Source organism: Felis catus, chromosome C1 (assembly GCF_018350175.1).
Source record: "Felis catus isolate Fca126 chromosome C1, F.catus_Fca126_mat1.0, whole genome shotgun sequence".
NCBI classification, from domain to species: domain Eukaryota; kingdom Metazoa; phylum Chordata; class Mammalia; order Carnivora; family Felidae; genus Felis; species Felis catus.
The window spans coordinates 205,110,482-205,132,460 of NC_058375.1; the positions used below are offsets into that span (position 1 = coordinate 205,110,482).

The 21,979-nt window shown below is 44.1% G+C and overlaps 1 protein-coding gene across 5 annotated transcripts in view; it reads right to left on the bottom strand.

Moving 5' to 3' along the window:
* EPHA4 (EPH receptor A4) overlaps positions 1-21,979 on the bottom strand; it is a 153,036-nt gene that overhangs the window by 50,879 nt on the left and 80,178 nt on the right. For 4 of the 5 annotated variants that reach the window (XM_019838727.2, XM_019838728.2, XR_006583561.1 and 1 more), the window contains one exon: positions 14,055-14,393. The exons of the other annotated variant lie outside the window; for it this stretch is intronic. In XM_019838727.2, the coding sequence (XP_019694286.1) occupies positions 14,055-14,393 (339 nt within the window). The remainder of the gene's footprint in view (positions 1-14,054; positions 14,394-21,979) is intronic. 5 annotated transcript variants of the gene reach the window in all.

Genomic DNA, 21,979 nt, shown 5'->3' on the forward strand with positions numbered 1-21,979 from the left:
GCCTCCAAGCCAGGCCAAATTACCCTCAGGTCAAGGCTCCGAGTGAGAGTGAATAAATGGTAGCTTATTCTGGACTCAGACGCCTGGAACAATGTCAAGAGTATGTGCTGGATGAAGCCTCGGAACCCTGTGTACTGAAATTTATTGTTAATAAAAGGTCTCAAAGTTACTTCTCCACCTTGGTCTTCATTTCTCAAGAGCATTGAAGACAGACTTACCACATTCTCCATAGCATGTGTTACGACTGGGTGACCTGGTGATCAACCCCAAAACAAAGAAGAAATTGAAAGAATAGAAACAAAGAGTCTGCCTGATATTATCATAGAGGCCCAGAATGCAATTTTCTTTCTTTCTTCCTTACATAGAATCTTCATAGGAGGCATCCAAATACCATAATACGAGAGGAAGAGAAAAACCTCAACACACGAGGGTCCTAGACCTACAGAAAAGCAGCATTAGCCATTCTGAGTTATTGTAAATCTTTTGAAATTAGATTGCTACTTTTTTTTTTATTTCTGAGGCTAATGGAACCCATAAGAGACAAGTACAATATTTGTGAGGTGCCAGGTTGGTGCCAGCTCAAGGCCCTGAATTCCTTGGCTTTCGCTGGACTCTGAATACATCATGAATAACTCCTTCCCCATCACCGGCTCAGTGACAGTCCACCATCTTCCAAATTGAAAGAGTAGGAAGTCAATTAGTGTCACTTACGATGTGAACACCTGTCGACTAAGACCTGGACCGAGACCAATTTCATTACCACAGCCACTCAATGGCTGCCAGATGGTCAGGACTTGGACCACTTATGATGTAGTCCAGATTCAAGGAGGTGACCTAAAGACAGAAAGGTCTAGAGTCCCATTAGTCATCTCCTGAGCCATCCAATTCCCCAGCACATATACAATTGGAATAGGATACCTATTTTTCCTAATGGTCATTTAAAAAGACCACATGAGCTGCTAAAAAAAAAAAAAACACAAGCTAGGGTAACCTAAAATTGAGGATATTAGCTCCTTAAATAATAAGCATCCTCGCCAACCATGGTCATTTTAAAATCCAAAACTACTGGGTAATAACTCAATATCCTTTTCTCTAATTGCAGTTCAAAACACATGGACAGAGCAGGAACACACACACACACACACACACACACACACACACACACAAATGAAAAATATTTGACAAAGAATAAAGTGGAGCATGAAATTATAAGCTACAGATTATCACTGACAGGGTAAGATAGATAGGCAGAGGGTACATTTCAATACAATTTTGGTCGCGAATCTATGTGTTCTGTACTACTTGGAATTTTTCCAAGTCCAAATGTTGCTTGGCTTAAACCACGAGGGCTAAATGATGAGAAATGATGGCCATGGGTGATAAAGTAGAGTGTTGCAGGTGGAAGAGACAGAGAGAGAGAGACTGAGAGACAGAGATTGAGAGGGAGGGAGGGAGAGAGAAACGGGAAGAAATCCAACCCTGAGACTCTCCATTTTATTCCCAGTTGGCTTCATACACGGAAGTCTGGGAAAGGTCTGAATACAGGGAAATCAAACATTCAGGGGCCAATATCCATAAGCCATAGAATGAATGCTGAGGAGCTGGTTTTTAGTACTACTTAGGGAAACCTTTGTTTCCTTGTAGCCAGATCTTTCTTGCCCAGTTTCTCGGTCGCTACAGAGACAAGCACAAAGTGACTGGTAAGTGGAGAGAAGCGACAGAGACCTTTGGGTTAAATTACAACCAGCACATTTGGAAAATGCTTCATACACAAATGGCCACCACATGCTATGCTCTCAAAACTAGGGCCACGAAACGATATTCTTACAGCCCTCATATTTGAAACCCTATCTTTTTGGCAATTGTCATAAAAGCTATGATCGAGGTTAGAGAAAGGAGCATAATTTATGAGAAGGAATTTTAAGCTTGGGAATTTGCAACCATAGAATTAATGTTTTTTTTTTTAATATTGGGGTATCAGCCAGAAACTAAATTGTATGTGCCAGATAGTTTAAACTCCTACAGGCATTATAAGACCGAAGCTGAAATAGCGGACCTATTAAATTTTAAAATGTGATTAAGGCCAATAGATGTCTCCAACTGGATCTGTGTCTGAGAATTCAAGATAACTTGTGTAGTCTTAAAGAATAACAAAGAATGAATTAGGAAATCTCTCATTGTTTTCGGGCTCGAATTTTGTTTTCTTTCTTCTCTTTTTCTTTTTTAACTAGGAGGTTTCACAGCATCTCACCGGGACCCCTCTTTAACAGAACTTGCTGAGGTGTGAAATTCAGTATTACTTGGCCCCACCCAGGAGTCACTCTGTAAATCCCAAAAGGACCTCATTAGAACAACACATCACCTAGAAAGAGTCCCACAGCATGGTCTCCAAGAAAGACAGTGGAGCAGGGCGCCAGCACACTACAGGCACTTTCCCGAAACTATTTCATGTCCTTCTGAAACAGGAAGGGAAGAGAGAGGATGGAGAGAAAGAGAAAAAGCCATCATCCGAAAGCACGCGTACAATGAAGGTTATACTCTTGAAGAGTTTACAGTGAGATTTAAAGGGCTTCTCGTCTGTCATTCTTCCCCAGACAATACCCTCTTATATTACACAGAGATTCTTTACATATGTCACCAGCCTCTTGGAGCCACACCTGAATTAGATGGCTACTCGCCATTGGTGTCTGCGATGAGGGCTGCGAACACAATTTATGCTTTTTAAGTTCTATGCCACTAATTTTCCCAGGCTGCTCTTCTGCCATGTTTGTACTCCCTGCTTCCGGTGGAAAACAAAGCAACAAGAATCCCAATTACATACTGTAATGATAATCACCACCCCGATGTTAAAATGGGGAGAGACGAGCTGATGTTAGTTTCGCGAATCCTCAAGTCTCCTAAAGCGTCCTCCTGGGAAGATTCCCCAAATCAGGCTCTGCTAGAGCCCTGTAGGATTCAGTGAGTTTCCGTGCAAATAAGGGCTACACCAACAACTCTTCAGATCATCTCAATTTTGCGGATGGAAAAAAAAAAAAAATGGTCGTTGATCATCTTGGAAAGTGGAGGGAACACTTGAATAAGCTTTCGGCTAGTTGCATATTCAAAATCGCTAGCCTGTTTATATGTGTGCCTCTGGCTTTGATGCAGGAACGTGGAAGAAGCTGTGCTCTCTGCCCACCTGGACACTTTCTATGCTCAAAATACACCCTTAGTATGCTAAAAAAATAAATTAGGGTTGATTCAAGAGGCAGATTGACAGCTTGCAGTATGTTATCTAGAAAATAGCAACCCTCCGGGGAGCCATTGTGAGCTTGCCCCATTCAGTGCTTGTGCTAATCGATGGATCTCACCCAAGTGAGCTCATTGGTGGCAGTCCCTATTTAATACCCACTGAGAAGTCGCAGTCACATTTTTGTCTTGTTGGGATGCACACATCACCATCAAAAGGTTCCTAGATAAGAAGTTTTTAAAAATCATCCACCCCAGAGCCTTCATTAAAGAGGCTTTTTTTTTTTTTGACAGTGAGCATCCCACTGCCTGAGAAATTCATACACCGAGCTTATCATCTGGAAGATGCCAGGCAAAAAGAAGTGGCCCACCCTCTCCTCCCTCCCTCTCCCTCTCCTTCCAAGAGGGATCACAAAATAAAACAAATATTTCAAATCATTGTCATTTACCCAGAAGATATTTTGGGTAGATTGGGTTTTAGAAAGGTAGTCCTCGTGCCTTGTAATTAAAAAAAAAAAACCAAAAAACCAAAAAACAAAAACACAGAAACAAAAACAAAAAAAAAAACCCCAGATGGGTCAGGAGAGCCACAAAGAGTTCCTTTAGCACGAGCTGGCCAACTTATCAGAATAGAGGAAGAAGGAATTTAATGCAAGGTTCTGTTTCTTCAGTTCTGTGCCTGTATTGATGGCCATTTTGCTGACCGATCAGCCAAATTCCCACAGCGCTCCGGGTACCAGCCTTCACACGTGAGATCCAATCATTAGTGACATTTTCCAACGAAGCCAGGGTGGTCCCCAGGGAAGTGGCCACACTGATGTGTGACATACCTCTCTTTTCTGTCACTGTAGTTCTGGGGCAGCCTATGGAATCTTTTTCATTCTTCCGGCACAGGCCAAGGAGGAAGAAGTACGCCTGTGTGTGTTGGGCGCAAAAGGTGGATGCTGGGGGAAGACCTTCTTAAAAAGAGCTATTTTTAGGGTGCCTGGGTGGCTCAGACAGTTAAGCGTCTGACTCTCGGTTTCGGCCCGGGTCACGATCTCACAGCTTCATGGGTTTGAGCCCCACTTCGGGCTTTGTGCTGGCAGTGCAGAGCCTGCTCGGGATTCTCTCTCTCTGCCCCTTCCCCACTTGTGCTCTCTCTGTCTCTCTCTCAAAATAAATGAATTTTTTTGAAGCTATTTTTAACACTGATGGATAGAGTTAAGGCTTGCTTATCTTGACAGATTAAAATGTAAAACCTAAAAAAAGAAAGAAAGAAAAAGAAAATCTTCCCAAGTCTTCACCTGAAGACAACATCTGGAATACTCTCTTGCTGTACACCCACGTGAAAACAGCACGCAGACGCTGACGTGCGGAGAAGGCTCTGTACGGTGGGGGTAATCTGGACACACATTTTAATGAGTCCCTGTAGATCTAAGATCTCTCCATGCAAGATTAGTCCTGCAGCACAGCTCTTGGTTTTCCTGGTGTTTAAAGGAAAAAACCCTTTAAAGATATTAGTAGGGGGCTAATGGGAGGTTTGATAAAGTTTCTCTGGATCTTTTTATTAATGTTCAATGCAAACTAGACTCTAGGGTCTCTCCTAGCTCCTCGGAGGAGGTAGTCATTAATTGAGCCAGTTGGAGTGATACCTCATCAATGTAGAAGCCCACCTAAAACCTTTGCTAGTCCTGTGCTGTTCATTTCTCATCTCAGCCAGGCACTTATTTTTCAAATCTCTTGATGGCTTCTCCAGAGGGTGCAAAGGCGGTGTTCGTGTTCGAAGTAATAAGCGCAGCACTGAGAAATGAAAAACGAATCAGAATGAGGATGTCAAGTGTTTAGGGTGAATGCCGGAGAATGGATTTGCCTTCACACACACACACACACACACACACACACACACACGTATGTGAATATGGACATTTATGTAAGAGTGAAGGGATGGGAGTGGGAAAAAAGGTGTCCTCAGTCTTGGGTGTAAATAACACTTCCATTTTCTTAGAGGGAAACCAGTTGACTGTTGAACAGCATGGGTTTGAACTGAGAAGGTTCACTTATATGTGGATTGTTTTCCATACAAGACTGTCCTATAAATGTATCTTCCCTTCCTTATGAATTCCTTAATAACATTTACTTTTCCCTAGCTTACTTTATCGTAAGAGTATAGCATATAAGATACATAACAGACAAAATAAATGTTAATCACTTGTGTATGTTATTGGAAGGCTTCCGGCCACCAGCAGGCTATTAGTAGTTAACTTTTGGGGAGTCAAAAGTTGTATGTGGACGTTTGACAGTATAGGGGTTGATGTCCTTCACCCCTGCAGTGTCTGAGGGTCAACTGTACCAACACCTTTTTTAAAATGCAACGCAATTTTTATATATACAGTAATTACGAGTAGGCTCAATACACACTATTTGTCTATGCTGTTCAGTCAGCCTTGAAGCTGGATAATTTAGTAGGTTCTTTTATTTTTCTTTCTCCCCATCAGGACTTGTGGCACCCACCCTGAGTATAAATTCATGGACCCTGGTGCCACACAAAAGAAGCTGTGTACCACTATACATCTCCTGGATTGTTTTATTCTCTTTTTTTTAATTTTTTTTTTAACATTTATTCATTTTTTTAAGAGACAGAGACAGAGGTACGAGAGAGAAAGGGAGACACAGATCCGAAGCAGGCTCCAGGCTCTGAGCTGTCAGCCCAGAGCCCGACACGGGGCTCGAACTCACGAACTGTGAGATCATGTCCTGAGCCGAAGCCGGATGCCCAACCGACTGAGCCACCCAGGCGCCCCAAGTTTGTTTTATTGTTAATTATGATCACAATTAGTGAGTATGTTTAATAATTATAAAGGCGGCAACAATATTCAATAGACATGAAATTATTTTATGTATAACATTAGAATCAAGCGACTGTTCCCTTTCTTAAAAAAATAAAAATGTGCTGCATGTTTTAAAATGTACGTTTCCTGGGCGCCTGGGTGGCTCAGTCAGTTAAGCATCCCACTTCGGCTCAGGTCATGATCTCACAGCCCGTGAGTTCCAGCCCCGCGTCGGGCTCTGTGCTGGCAGCTCAGAGCCTGGAGCCTATTTCAGATTCTGTGTCTCCCCCTCTCTGACCCTCCCCCGTTCATGCTCTGTCCCTCTCTGTCTCAAAAACAAACAAGCATTAAAAAAATTTTTTTTTTAATAAAAAAATAAAATGTACATTTCCTAGGCATTGTGATGTAAACCAGGAGCCCATAGGAGGATCTGGGCTGTTAATGAGAAAACCATAGCCTGGCTTCTCTGAAGCCCACTGTGTGCCTGGTTCGGGCCTGTAATTACTCATGCACAGAAAGGACTCTAACCAGCTTCCACTCAAAAGTCCTAAGGATTACATACCAACCACCGAGGACGCGCAAACAACTTCCCAGCAAAATCTCTCAACAGAATTGCTCTACAGCTTGTTTAAAGAATTTTAAAAATGGGTCTTGAGAAAGATTTCCGACTTAACATTCAACTAGTTTCATCGTGTGTTTTTCCTCTAACTTTCTTAGGAGTAAGAAAAATAGAACATGATTTACAAGAGATCAAAGGCAAATGAGAGATCATCTCCACGAAGGGCCAAGGTATAAGAGAGCGTCTATGACTATTTAAGAAGGAAATCGCTGTCAGCATCTAGCAACCCAACAGTGCTCGGAATGCATATTTTCGAGAAAACTGAACATCGCCTGATCAGAACACTCAAGCAGGTTCTACATTATACATTTAAACCTGAGGGTCACTGGGAAAAAGGTCTGTGGTACAGGAGAGTGAAGGTATGCTTGAAATTCTACCTGATTCCCTGAGATCTTGTTTATGTAGCCCAAACCTCTGCAATGGAAGCGGTCTTGCCAATTAGGAAAATTGTCTCGAATGTGAGATTAATCTCAATGTTAATCCACCACAACCTTGACCAGGGTGGTTTCTGACAAATGATACCAGCATGTCAACACCTTCCCAACCTCCTTCCTGACTGGTCCTCTTTCTCGATTTAGTACTCCAGAGCAGGGATCGGCAAACCTTTTCCCACAAAGAGTGAGATGGTTAATATATACACGCGGTATGGGCCACTCCCTCTCTTGAAACTACCCAGCTCTGCTCTTGCCCCGTGAAAGCCGTCTCAGGCAGTCCGCCAACGAATGAGTGGGGCTTCGTTCCTGCAAAACTTCTTTACGAACACAGAAAATTGAATTTTATATAATTTCCCAGTGTTGCAAAATATTCTTGTTCTTTTGGTTATTTTCAACCCTTTTGAAATAGAAAAACCATTTTTAGTGGGTTATATACACCACCTGGGAGACGATGGAGATTTGGCCCCTGGCTTTTGGTTTGCCAACCTCAAGGGCACTAACCGAAAAGTCAGACATCTGTGCTTCAAAAATATCAACAGAACTTCCCCCTTGCTCCTCTCACTTCTCAAACTTACAGAAAAGCGTCAATTCTGGTCACGTCCTATTTGGCTTAATATTCCATCACCATTCTCCAAGTCGCCAGGGGTGTGCTTTCTGCCTGTTACTTTGATTGCGAACCACACTTGAGGCCACTCCCATGCTGCCCCTCACGCCTAACTGTGGCCAGCACCATTCCAGAACGACTTTGCTCTCCAAGGCCTTTTCACACCGGGCCAAACTGGCCTTCCTGATCTCTCTCCCTTCTTCCTATTCCTTCCTACTCTTGGTTGCCATCACACAATGGCCCCATTACCTGACATCTGTGTTCATTTCACCCTAGTCAGGGGGCAGAATTATACACACTGAAGCGAAAGAAGTTTGCACGGTCCTTTCCAAAGCTCTGTTCTTCATTTGATATTTGCACTTTTGTAGGATATGTTTGAAGTCGCACAAAAATTGTCTAAGCCTCAGACCCCACAAAGTCTGGTGCCACCATTCCTGGAGCACATTTCCTAGCTCAATTGCTCTAAGATGTTTCTGTTTCTCCCACCGGCTCCTTGAAGCCTTCCCCTTACCATGTAGAAGACAGGTAGCAATTATACCCAGTGGGGATGAGAATTCCCACTGTTCTCCATTATCCTACTCAAATAACATAATCTGTCTAATTAAAAGATGACAGAGAAAGAAAGAATGGGAACTTGCCAGTTGAGTAATAAAAGACAGTATGCCTCTTGTACTCAGTTATTTTCTTTTCTCTACTCATTATTTTGGTTTCATTAAATTTATCACTACTTGTTGGGGCGCCTGGGTGGCGCAGTCGGTTAAGCGTCCGACTTCAGCCAGGTCACGATCTCGCGGTCCAGGAGTTCGAGGCCCGCGTCGGGCTCTGGCCTGATGGCTCAGAGCCTGGAGCCTGTTTCCGATTCTGTGTCTCCCTCTCTCTCTGCCCCTCCCCCGTTCATGCTCTGTCTCTCTCTGTCCCAAAAATAAATAAACGTTGAAAAAAAAAATTTATCACTACTTGAGAAAGAATTCATTGATTGTTTTTGGCTATAAATAAACGAGTTAAGTGACAAACAGGACTTGAGTATCTGCTATGGACTGTGCGGTGGCATTAACGTCGAGGTGTCCTGTCATTTTATTGGTGATGTGGTGGGTTTTGTTTTTGTTTCTGTTTTGCTTTTTCAGTCTTCTTGATTGTCCATCCTAGAGAACAAGGCTAGTATGACAAGGAGCACCAGTTCATGCAATGGCAAGGCAACTGGGATTCTTTCACAAGGGCCCCCAAAGGGCTGTTTATAACCCTCTAAGAGCAGCGTTGGAAGGATTATGTTCCTGGCATGGAGCAGTGGAACCAAGTGGAGACAGGCTGGTGATGGAACCCTTGGAAAGTCGGAATTTCTATGAAGTCATGAAATCTCCTTTTCCAATGTATATCACTAGAGTTTCTCTGTCTTGGCACCATGGGCATTTCGAACCAGATAATTCTTCATTGTGGGGGCGGTCCTACGCATGATGGGGTGCTTAGCAGCATCCCCGGCTTTCACCCACGAACTGTAATGGCGCTCCCACCTGCGACAGCCAGAAAGATCTCCAGGCATCGCCAAATGTCCAGGGCGGCGTATGGAAGAACCATACTCGAGAGGCAGCTAGCTTACTGTGTTGCCCTTCCAAGGAAATACCTTGGTAGGTGTGAGTTTGGAGGGGTAGAGAGAAGGCAGGATTCAGGTGCACCCTGCTGATTCTGCGGAAGCATTTTTTGGAATTTCCCCCATCCTTGGAGTTGCCTTGGGAGCCCATTCCCGAACATCCTGTGGGAATAAGCCCGACTTCTTCATGCCCATAACTCATGGCTATATTCTCGGAATCACAGACTTTTGGAATTAGAAAAGATCTTAGAGATCAGCTAGGTTCAAATAATTATGCAATCCACCAAATATCTGAACTCCTCCAAACTCAGTGCGTTAAAGATGTTTGTCACTGGGACACTGCAGCTGTGCTGACAAGAGGTTACCAGATGCCATTTCATCGTCAAGGATTTGGAAGAGTATCACATGCAAAGGAGAAATCAGAGTTGTGATCACTGGGGCGCCTGGCCGGCTCAGTCTGTAGAGCATAATGACTCTTGACCTCGGTCGGGGCGTCGTGAGTTTGAGCCCCGTGTTGGGTGTAGAGTTTACTTAAAGAAACAAAGAAACAATCAAATAAATAAATGTGCCACAGCTCGCTGTCCCAGGTGCAACTGGGGGTTAGGAGGGAATGAATACTACCCATAGCAGTTCGTAACGATGTAACACAGACGAAAACAACCTTGAGTACGATTCGGCCGCAGAACTGAAAGACAGGGGTGGGGGGCTTGGAGGGGGTGTGAAAGGGTGCAAGCTGACTCTGAGATCTTCAGATCTACTGCTGGCTGCCATCTCAGCATGTTATTTTTTGCAAAAAGGTTCACAGCTCGGTTGCTTGGCCAGGAAAAGGAAAAATCCTTGTTTCCTTTATACAGCCTCTCTCTCTCCTGGCGACACATCCTGTATTCATTTGCCCGAGATGGTCCACTTGAGTAAAAGTAAACCAAAGGAAAGCCATTTGGAAAACAAATCACCCGGCCGTCTCCGTATTCCCTTTTCATAAACACCAGAACCATCTTCTCCCAAACAAAACACGCAACAGTTGCCACAGGATGTTTGATGGAGGAAGGGACAGGTTCAGTTTTCCCGGGGTATCTCACTTTGTTCCTTTTGGACTGTAATGCAGGGAAGTGTCGGGAGGGAGGAGTTGCCTTTTCCTGGTCTGTTCTTCTACCGGGGGACTTCCGCGGGAGCTTCCCACCCTCACCCTCTTCCCGGCCTCTCCTTCCCACTCTTGGCGTGGGGTGGGGGTGGGGATGAATTCTCTCACGGAAATCTGCTGTCTGACACCCTCCCACCTGCACAGAGCGGACAACCTCGGGGGCACAGGCTTGATCCTTCAGGGAGCCTGCCGTCAGCCAGCTGAGCCAGCCCGTCTGGGTGACACTGGGCAAGTGTCTTTAAGAGCCAGCCCTTTTGGCCCCGGAAATAAAGCTCCCATCCTTCAATCAGATGGTCGGCAATAAAGCTGACATCCAGAGCTCCCGGGGTCTGGTCCCCAGTGTCAATTGGGTTTGAATTCAGGAGGGGAGGAAGAGCATCTTGTTAGTTACTTCTTAAGACCTCAACAATAGGACCTGGGTGAGAATGATTTAAATAACCATGTGAGAACACCAGCCCATTCACACCACATTCCACAACTAAAGGATGAAAGGCCCGTCAGACCTACCTTTCTGGTGCCCAGATACTGGTCGCCTAAAAGGGGAGAATGCCAGGCTGAATACAGGGATGCTATTAATTATCCAATAATGGTAAAAGAAAGCAACTTTGTCCTTTCAGGAGCAGGGAGGGTGCTCGCTGGTTTCAGGTACTGGCCCTGACGTTAGCTCGGGTGAGTCAGGCCACCTTCCTGAACCTGTTCAGCTCTGACCGTCTCAGAGGTCCTGTTGACAAAACCAGGTATCTAAGGAAGGCCCGTAGTGTTTGTTGTGGTCGTTAAATAAGTGACTGATGAGAGAAAGAAGCCTGTGAAAACAAGGCAGAACAGGCGAGCCCCTAAACCGGGGCTTTCAGGTGGTAAATGCTAATACGCATTTATTCTATGGATTCCTTACAGAATGAGCCATCATTGCCTACAGGGGTCCCTAAGGAATTGAGTTTAATGAAATGATAGGAATGACTGCAATTAGAATATAATTGTGTGTACGTAAATACGCTTAGGGGAGCTTTGATAGAGTTTACGGTTGCCACATTCACCCAGAATTTTGGCCTGCGTTATTAATTTGCCCTACTATGAAGAAAGGGTTTGTTAATCAAAGATAAACTATTCCACTGATATCGAATTAGGGAACTCCAGATCCTGTAATGAGGCAGTGCTGCGCACATACACAACTCTCTGCTAAGCGAAAGCTTTCTGGCTGGCCACATAGGAGGTCTCCTTATTGAAAGATTTATTTTTAATTTTGAACAGCTTCCCAGCATTACCCTTCATGAAAATTAAAAGAGGGAGCTGGAAGTTTGTCCCGTTCAGCAAACCGCCCGGCGGGTCTGCTCACCACGGCAGAGAAAACCTCACCGTGTCAGAGGAATCCCCCGTCCCCCCCCTTCTGCTAGATCGAAAAGAATTACACCTACATTTTTAATAAAACTTAGACTTTCTTCCCCTCCCTCTCTCGTATTGTTTTTGCACGTTTTCTTCTTTCGGAGGCTTTTTAGCCTGCCTTCTTTGCACTCCTTGGGCCTTCTGGCCTGGTCGGAGCTGACATAATCCCTTGGCCCGCATTCTTACGTATACAGAGAGTCATAGGGGTCCCCCCACAAAATCTGTGGGAGCCAAGCCTGTCCTCAGCATGTCTCCCAATGGCTATTCTCGGCCAAAGAGAATGACTTCACCTTGTACAGCTGAGGCCTCAAAAAGTCCCTTCCTACTTTTAAATCAGTTAAGAACACAAAGTAGCGATGTGTCTGAGGATACGGCGACGGCGGAACATAAGAATATTGATTGAATCATAAACCAGATTCCCCAGCGGGCGCAGAGAGGCTGGCCCCGTCTAACTCAGAGACAGCAGTAGCACCAATGTGTTCCCCGGGATCCACGGGCAATATTTCCAAAAAAGAACCAATAAAAAGCTGGCAAAGACAGAGTACTTGCGATGCTATCAAAACCTCCTAAATCACACCAGTCTTTGTAGAAAAGTAAAGCCGATCACCGCTAACCGTGTTCAACACCCGAAAGCGCAGAAATAAAAGACCAGAGCAAAAGCAGACGATCTGTTCACACCACGTATTTTACAAGACGGGTCACATCTGTACACTTGAAGCTACTTTCCGGTAAGATTCGCCACTCGAGCCCCAGTTTCAAACCCCCACCCGAGCCGTAACTTTGTATTTATTCTAGAGAGTTCAGGGCAAGGGGAAAAATAATGGCTTTGCAGTGGGACTCTGGAATACTTTTCACTACAGGATCAATTAATACAGATATATTTTACTTAACTATTGAGTGCACTTACTGAAACATTCATTTGAAAGGGAAGTACAGTAAGAGGTGATAGGACTGCTTGGCAATTTACAATCCTTTTCGGGCGAAGTTTGTTGTTCTTAAGGGCCTCATGAAAGGATAAGCTATCGCTCTTTTTTTTTTTTTCCTATTCCCCTTTAACTCGCCAGAAATAAATAACAGGGAGCCAGCAATGTGAAGCAGGTGGCAGAGACCCAGGTTGGAAAATTAGCCGGAGAAAGTGTGAAAACGTTTGCAAGGGATGAGCGGGAACCAGTGGCTCAGGAGCTGCAATTTACAAACCCAGGTTCGGCTTTGCTCTTTGAAACATTTTATAGATATTCGAGACTTTGTAACAGTTCTGCAATGAACGCGGCAGAAACTTCATGAACAGAGAATGTCTTCAAGTCCGCTGAATTAGAAGAGGAAAGGGATGCGGAAAATGGGGTAAGTGCACTCTCCCCCCACGTGTCAATTATGGATTCACCTAGCAAAGGGGCTGCAAACCTACTATGTGTTTTGAGGAAAATTCTGCCAAACTACAGAGAGAGCTGCCCATTAATCTCTTCACCATCCACAGATTTACCTGATGACTCTAGTAGAGGCAGGTATACATTTTTTTTTTTTTAATTCAAACAAGATCAAAACATAGCCACTGATGCTTTTGTTGGAAAAGACAGCACATGCCAATATGGTGCTCTGCATTGGTAAAAAGAATTTTATAAGCCAAAATAATGTGTTAAATGCTCTGATGTCCAACCATGGGCCTTGTGATCAAAATGGCTGATATGAATCCCTGACAAGAGAAGTCCAGCATGGAGTGACCCATCTCACCGACTGTCATCCCCTTTCAATCAGACAGCATCTTTTAATCTCATGTGATCGTCACCACTTAGCATAGGGCATGCTATGCAGTTGGGTGTTCAAGACAGTATTGGTGAACAAATGATCATTCTTCTAAGAATCTTTTGTACTACAAGGCAGCTCGCAGGATTATAATCAGATCCATGGGGTTCCACTTTAATTGTAGAAGTAAGTCTAAGTTAATTCATGGATACCTACATAAGCCCTTTATCTCTGTACATTTATTTTTTATTTTTTAAACTTTTGAAATTTTTTTTTTTAATTTTTGACAGAGAGGGAGAGAGAGAGAATGGGGGACGGGCAGAGAGAGAGGGAGACACAGAATCTGAAGCAGGCTCCAGGCTCTGAGGTGTCAGCACACAGCCCAATGAGGGGCTCAAACCCATGGACTATGATATCACAATCCGAGCCAGAGTCAGACACTCAACCGACTGAGCCAGCCGAGCGCCCCCTCTCTCTATTTATATCATACAGTAAAGTAGATCGGATTCCTACCTGCTTGGTTGGTTGTCACGGTGACAGACACCGACTGGTCCGGGCTGGGGTTATACTTGGACACCCCATTCACGGCCCAGATTTCGAATGTGTAATTGGTGTGAGCCAGGAGGTCAGTGATGGAAACTTTGGTGGTCTTCAGGCCATTCTGCTGGGGGGTATAGTGGACCCCACTTCCACAGGGTCGGCACTTGCTGGAATCACCAGCCCCACATCTCTTGCACACCACGTTGTAGGAGATGTCCTGGCGACCACCTGTGTTCTGAGGGCTGCTCCATTCCAAGTTCACGGACGTCTCATTGACGTTTGAGATCAAGTTGAGGGGAGCAGATGGTGGGCCTGGAGAAGGAAAAAAAAAACACACACACACACATACATTATCACACCAAGAACTTAAGCTATCCTTTTGGAATCTCTCCGAGTTTCTATTATTCTCTGCAGCGATGGGAAGTAAGGTGGGCCCAGGTGGCAAAGAAAGCAGAAAGCCAATCAAGCCAGCGAGGAGAAAAAAAAAAAGAAAAATCTTTTAAAAAAAGCACACCGTGAAAGAAGGCTGCTACATCGGTAACACTGACTGCCATCCTGAGATGGCGTGCATCTCGACATCCACATCAAACACGTTCCAAGTCCAGGCTTCTCTTTGAAGCAGCAGAAACAGAAGATAGAACTTATCTGGTTTTTATCTCACCATCTGCAAACAGGCACAGATGAGCCCGATTCAAGTTCCCAGGGCTAGTGTGGGACCCTGGTAGAGTAAGAGTTATGTGCCACTTCTGAAGATAAGTCGGGATTCCTAAGGACAGCGCGTCCTCAAGGCGGAATAAAATTAACCGAATCGTATAGACACGCCTCTTCAGCCCCGCACGGCAGTTGGGAGTTAAGCTCGTCATAGGTAATTAGTAGGAACTCGTGTAACCTGGTTGCAGCGACGTCAAAGGTAGAGTCGTTGGGAGATCCCAGCTTGGGGCAGGGATCGTGCCAAGGCTCTCAGGCCCCACGTCCTGCCCTTCAGCTAGCCAAGGCTGGACCAGGCCCTTTTGAGCTTACTCATTCCCGCTGACATCAAAGAGTTTGTGAAACGTGAACGGTGGTGGTGGCTGTTTGGAAACAGAACAACTGACCGCAAACAACATAGTGGTTGGTTTTAAAGATAGCAATAAAAATAATAAGAAGAAGAAGAAGAAGAAGAAGAAGAAGAAGACTAGAGAGCCATGACGAACCCCCTTGTTTCTTGCCGGAGATTAGTCTTTACGTGCCAAAGAGTTGCAACGCAAACTGCCTTCAAGGAGAAGAATCTGGGTGGGAGAAGGGAGGGGATATTCCTGGACTGAGCCAGTCCCAAAGGCTGGAAAGGTATCTGCCCCACTCTGATGCCAAATACCTCCTTCAAAGGGACATGTGGAAAGTCCTCTCTTCCTTTCTCTTCCCCATTTTGGTCTTCCAAGAAAAGAACCACAGTGAGTTTTAATGGAAATTTCAGGTTTCTGCCTCACTCTATCTATTCTAATGTATTTGCACTGAACTGCTTTAAGGGGAATGTGACCATGTTCCTCAGGAAAAGGAAGTTAACTGGAGGCCTGTGTGAACCGGGAAGAAGCTTTATCTCGTCAACCACAACGGACTGCGTTGTTCCAAAGTAACCACGGGGACAAAATCGAACGAGGCAACCTACTAATAAGGAGTCATACCCGATATTTATTACTCAGCTCATGCTGTTGGACTGCTAAAGGATCTTGGTGGTAATGCTGAAAAAGGGTTAATCCAGGGCTTCCCGATCTCCCCTCGAGACCAATTATCAACAGCCTCTCTTAATTTTGAGATCTAGGCCCCGTCCAGTGTCGTACAATTTGTTCTTAAAAGTAAGAGTACCCCCACAGAAGTCTGCAGAAAGAAAATACGAATTTCTTTCTTGCTGAGGTTTCATATTTATAGCTATGGTCCTTAGCTTAGTGACTGGAATATAATAAAGGTAAATAAGTGGTTTTTGAATACGTGAACAGTTATTTAAAATCACAGTGTCCTGGAGACAGACAGGAAGTTAAAGATGATTTGGCCAAACAAATAACCTCATTTTAAAAAGACGAGGGAATTGAGATCCAGTAAGTGGACCTGATAATACTGAAATTCCATGCAACTTCATTAGTGACAGAGTCGGACTAAAATCCAAAAGTCCTGACTCCCACTCCGGGGTTATTTCCACTCCGTTATGTGGCTCCCCATACAGGTGTAATAACAACAAAAGCAGTAGTTTCGGCCAAAGTTTAAGAGGTAAAGGTAAAAAGGGAGGGTGTATCTTCAATCCTGTTCAAATTTTATGGATGCTTGCCACCACGGTGAAATCCACAAGTAGTCTGCAGCTAAAACTTACCGCGGCTCGGTTTATAAAATGGGTCAGCCACTGGCTCTTACTTTGCTATGACTTCCAGGGTTAAATACGAGTGACTCTTAAATCCATTAACCTCCTTGCCAAGGTTCCTGATCCACTTTCACATGGGAAAATGTGACACAATGAATCAAGCAATGCAGAAGCAAAAAGTCAGTAATTAGTATGTAGGACGGGGCATGGCAGTGTCTAAACAGAGAAGAAATGGAGCAGAAAACTAACTGGTCACAGGACTCAGAGATATAACACTGCCCCATGGGAAAGAAAGGAAAACAAAACAAAACAAAAAGATGCTGCAGGATTTCAAAATGGAGGGCTGGGCCCCAAACAAGTGGTGGCCTGGAACAGGCTTCTCTGGGCACCGATTCTTAAAGAAGACCCTGCGGTGGATGCTAACGGGAAGACAGAGGACTAGGCAAGTTCAAGTTCAATGATGCCTCCATGAATGGTTTGGTGAATTGTACTGCATATGTTTTGTTTTGCTGCCATAGGGAGTGATGTTATATGGGCTTAAAAATTGGACTATGGTAGAGTTTTATTTTGTGGGTTTTTCTAGGGGGTGGGGGGTAGCAGATAGAAAAATGCCCACCCAGGACGATAATCACGGTGTTCTGCAAAGGCCTGGGAAAGAGTGCGTGCTTTATAAATTAAAATCATAACGGTGGTTGTATTTTGTTTGCAGGATCGTGGTTTTCTTTCTTTCTTTGTTTTTAAACTCATGTCCATTGAAAGATGGTAAGTATATTTCCATTTATAAGGAGGTGCCCTCTTTTCCTCAGAAAAGAAAGTATTCTCAAGAAAGCATACGCTTTAATACAACCCAAAACTCCATCCAGATCCAACAGTAATACCTAATATTGATAGCAGCACCTTAACACCATTACCTGTAGAGATGGCTGTAATGAAAAGAAAATAGCATTCTGAGTAACATGGGCTGTCTCTGTAAATACAAGGCATCCAGGAGGAAAAAAAGAAAAAAACGTAACTCAGATCATCTTGTCTTCTGTTTACGTGAAGTAAGTCGTGTATCTGGATATTTGGGAACCATTAAGTCTCTGACAAGGGATTTTGCCTGTCTCACCAGAAACAGGTCAACTTGCAAGCAAGTCTCCAATTACAAATATGAGATCTGTAACAAAACACGGTAATCATACGCTTTGTTTAAATTTTCTAGTCTCCCTATTGAGATCGCACCTACTAAGTACCTAGCCTCAGGTAGCTTATAGGTCATTATACGTTACAGGGTCTTGTCCTTTTATCCTTTCCAAAACTACCCACTACTAGCCCTTATGTAGTACCGTCAGCAATCCTGCTTATGGCATCGTCCCACCGTACAGGTCACATTTATTTCTCTGTCTAACTTTGGACCATGTGACGGGGTCTTGCTGTTCAGACATACGCTGCGTTATCTGTTTCTGTCACCGGTCTATGTACTCCCCAAGAGAGCTGATGTCGTCATCGTTTCCCAGTGTCTACCCTGATTCCCACTTCAGAATAAGCACAGTAAACGTTTGAGGAGTTGACAAATGAATGAATGGCTGGATGGCAAACTAACAAAGTCCTGCAATGCACCTGAGGCCCCCTACCTACAGTGTGTGAATTAATACAGCCCTCCCTGAGCTAAAGCTGGGAGTCAGTTCTTACAGACTCATTAGCATTAAGCCCTGGAGAGGGGTATCTCAATATACCTCGTTTGATTCAAGTCCCCCTGTTCTACACTTTAAAAATACTTTGCAAAAAGGAAGTAGGGCTGTACATCATATCTTAGTGATCACTTCCGTTGGGAGGGATTGTGGACTCATTCACATGCTTATTGTTTGTTGCCTGCTCTAGAAGACAAAGGGAAAGACAAATCAGACCCATTTTGATGCTTTCCTGGATACCTGAAGAAGGAAAGGGCAGGAAATCAGGGGGAAGGAAAAGACTAAAGGAAGCTAAATATGGATGATGTGAGCAGGAGGAGGTATAGTGCAGGCCCTGGACTCACTCTCATTTTTTATATCTCCATTACCAGCCCAGCATGGCTGGGAGCTTAAAATGTGGACTCCATGGGGTGCCTGGCTGGCCCGGTAGATCATGCAACTCTTGATCTCAGGGGTTGTAAGTTCGAACCCCACGTTGAGTGTAGAGATCACTTAAAAACAAAATCTTTTTTTTAAATTTTTTTTTCAACGTTTATTTATTTTGGGGACAGAGAGAGACAGAGCATGAGGGGCAGAGAGAGAGGGAGACACAGAATCGGAAGCAGGCTCCAGGCTCTGAGCCATCAGCCCAGAGCCTGACGCGGGGCTCGAACTCATGGACCGCGAGATCGTGACCTGGCTGAAGTCGGATGCTTAACCGACTGTGCCACCCAGGCGCCCCTAAAAACAAAATCTTAAAAAGATAAATTAAAAAAAAATATGTGAGCTCCCTCAATCAAAGTTTTGTTAATTTACGACTGGTTATTACGGCTTTCTTTCTCCATCTTGGTTCCAGCCGATGGTTTATTTGGTTCAGAAGCTGTGGGCAATTTTATACCTGAAGAAAGTTAAGTTTTACATTTTCAAAGGTAGGCTGGCATTTTCCTTAGTAGCCTTTGTAGAACCACAGTTTCCTGTACATTTTATGTTTACCATCAACATTAAGACATTTTTTTTTTAATTTTTTTTTCAATGTTTTTATTTATTTTTGGGACAGAGAGAGACAGAGCATGAATGGGGGAGGGGCAGAGAGAGAGGGAGACACAGAATCGGAAACAGGCTCCAGGCTCCGAGCCATCAGCCCAGAGCCCGACGCGGGGCTCAAACTCACGGACCGCGAGATCGTGACCTGGCTGAAGTCGGACGCTTAACCGACTGCGCCACCCAGGCGCCCCTAAGACATTTTTTTTTTTATTTTTTTTTTTCAACGTTTATTTACTTTTGGGACAGAGAGAGACAGAGCATGAACGGGGGAGGGGCAGAGAGAGAGGGAGACACAGAATCGGAAACAGGCTCCAGGCTCTGAGCCATCAGCCCAGAGCCTGACGCGGGGCTCGAACTCACAGACTGCGAGATCGTGACCTGGATGAAGTCGGACGCTCAACCGACTGCGCCACCCAGGCGCCCCAACATTAAGACATTTTTAAATACAAATCAATCAAATGCTGGAGTGTCGGTAAGGGGAAATAAATGTACTTCCTTTACATTTTTTTAAACTTCTTTGGAATTCATGTATATGAGTCCCTCCACGAATGGAGGTAGAATGTTAAACTCTTTTAAACGTCTCATGTTTAGAGTGTCCTTCGTGTTTGAAATATAAGTTAGTGGCATAGATAATAACTCTGCTACCAGGGCCAAAGGTCAAATGCAATAATCTTTAAGTTACAAATCCTTTACAACAGTATTCCACAAAACTTTCTCTGTAAAGGACCAGATAGCTAGTCAGTATTTCAGGTTTTATGGGCCACTCGTTCTCTGTAGCTACTACTCAAGTTTTCACTGTACCTCAAAACCAGCCATAGACATCACCTAAACAAATGGCTGTGACTGCATCTCAAGAAAATTTTATTTTCAAAGACCGGGGCAGTCGAATTCGGCCTTCGGGCCGTAGTTTACCAGCCCCGGCTACAAAGAAATTGTTGGGAGAAGTGCACCCTCCCTTCAAAAAGATGCTCGTTAGAATCCTCACAATTTGGCACATTAATTCTAGGGACTTCAAGCATACCCTGAAACTATCTAGGGAGCTCAGTCCGAGAACCCCTGATTTATATCTTGCGACAGCCCTGGCTTCTAAGGTTGAAGTTACATCTACCTTCACGGACTCAGGAAGAAATAAAATATGTGCAATATTATGGCCTATTTCTTGAGTTTCTCGGTGCTCTGAAAGCAATGGGCACCGTATTTCCTGCCACTGTGAATAAATGGAATGAACATCCATTTGCTTCACTGGTGTGAAGTACTTTCTCGATTGCACAGCAGGTACTTGTGAAAGGTGCTACAATGGGTAATTATTATTTTCTAGTGGGATGTCAGGTTGCATTTGGTTGACAGGAGTTTGACAATATGAAGTCCCAAAGAAACCTTAGCCAAATTATAGCAAAAGCAAAGGACTATCATATCATATAATAAAATATCATATCATATTATATCATAAAAGGGATCTTGATCTCCCTTAACCCATCATGTACTCTCTTCTGGGAAAAGACAACCTTCCAGAAATAAAGCATACTCTATCTAGAGAAGTTGAGTGAATGTGACATTTAAGAAGGGCAACATTCCAAGTATAAAAGAACATTCTAGTAACTCTACAAATCTTAGTTCTTCTCTCCTGTGCATTAGGCAAAAGTCTAATTCCTGAGTAGTTTAGAGAACACACTGGTTTATGTCAGGATTTAAAGCAGCCCCATGTAGGAGAACCCAATGTTAACATATCCACATGAAATCTGTATGAGCCTTACTTATTAATAAGTCATTGAAAAGGGATCAGCCAACACCTAACCTAAAGTCATAAATGCCTCCGATGCGAAGGAGGAGCTTGGTGTAAACCATTCCAAGGAAAGTCAATGTCAAGCTAAGGGCTCTCTACGTACCCCACCCCCAACCCACAAGCCAGATAAAATGCTTTTCTTTTTCAATGTTAGAGGTAGCAATTGGTACTTCAGAAAAAGTTGGAAACCAAAAAGACGGATACTGTGATCACTGCAGCTAGAAGTGGGTTCTGCCGAAGGTTTATAAATCTATATGGATGCAAGGTATAATATGCTATATAAACCCAAAATTCGCAATGTCTTATAACAATTGTTAAAATGCTAACAGATTGTAAGGCTAGGGGGAAAAGTCAAGTTGAAAATTCCCACTATTAGCACAACTCGAGACACGCAGCTCATATGTTTTAGACTTGGTAGTTCCACCTGCAATTCTCTCCCCTGGCTTTTCCAATAGCTGCCTCCTTGTCCCTCAGGGGGTCCCAGCTCAGGTCCTCCCTCCTCCCTCCTCCCTCCTCCCTCCACGCAAAATGAAACGCTCCGTTTCCTCCATTGTACTCTATCACATCATCTTTTTCCTTCTTGTGAGAATTTTTGATCATCCTATTTATTATTCATATTCCAATTAGAACAGAAATATTTTTTTCTGGTTCATGAGAGTATCCCCGGCCCTTAGGAAGGTGCCAAATTTATTAATAGATATTCATTAAGTATCTACTGAATAAATAAACGAATTAATGACGATTCCTGAACCCAGTCCAGCTCACTCATCAAAGGTGTCACCACTACAGCACTGGTGTATGTTGTAAAAGCATATTCCAGGGGTGTATGGATGGCTCCGTTGGTTGAGCGTCGACTCTTGATTTTCGTTCAGGTCATGATCCCACGGTGTGGTCGTGGGATCGAGCCCCACATTGGGCTCTGCACTGAGTGTGGAGCCTGCTTAAAATTCTCTTTCTCCCTCTGCACTTCTCACCCTTCCCCTCTAAAATTAAAAAAAAAAAAAATAGGGGCACCTGGTTGGCTCAGTCAGTTGACTGTCTGACTCTTGATTTAAGCTCAGGTCACGATCCCAGGGTCAGGGGATCGAGCCCA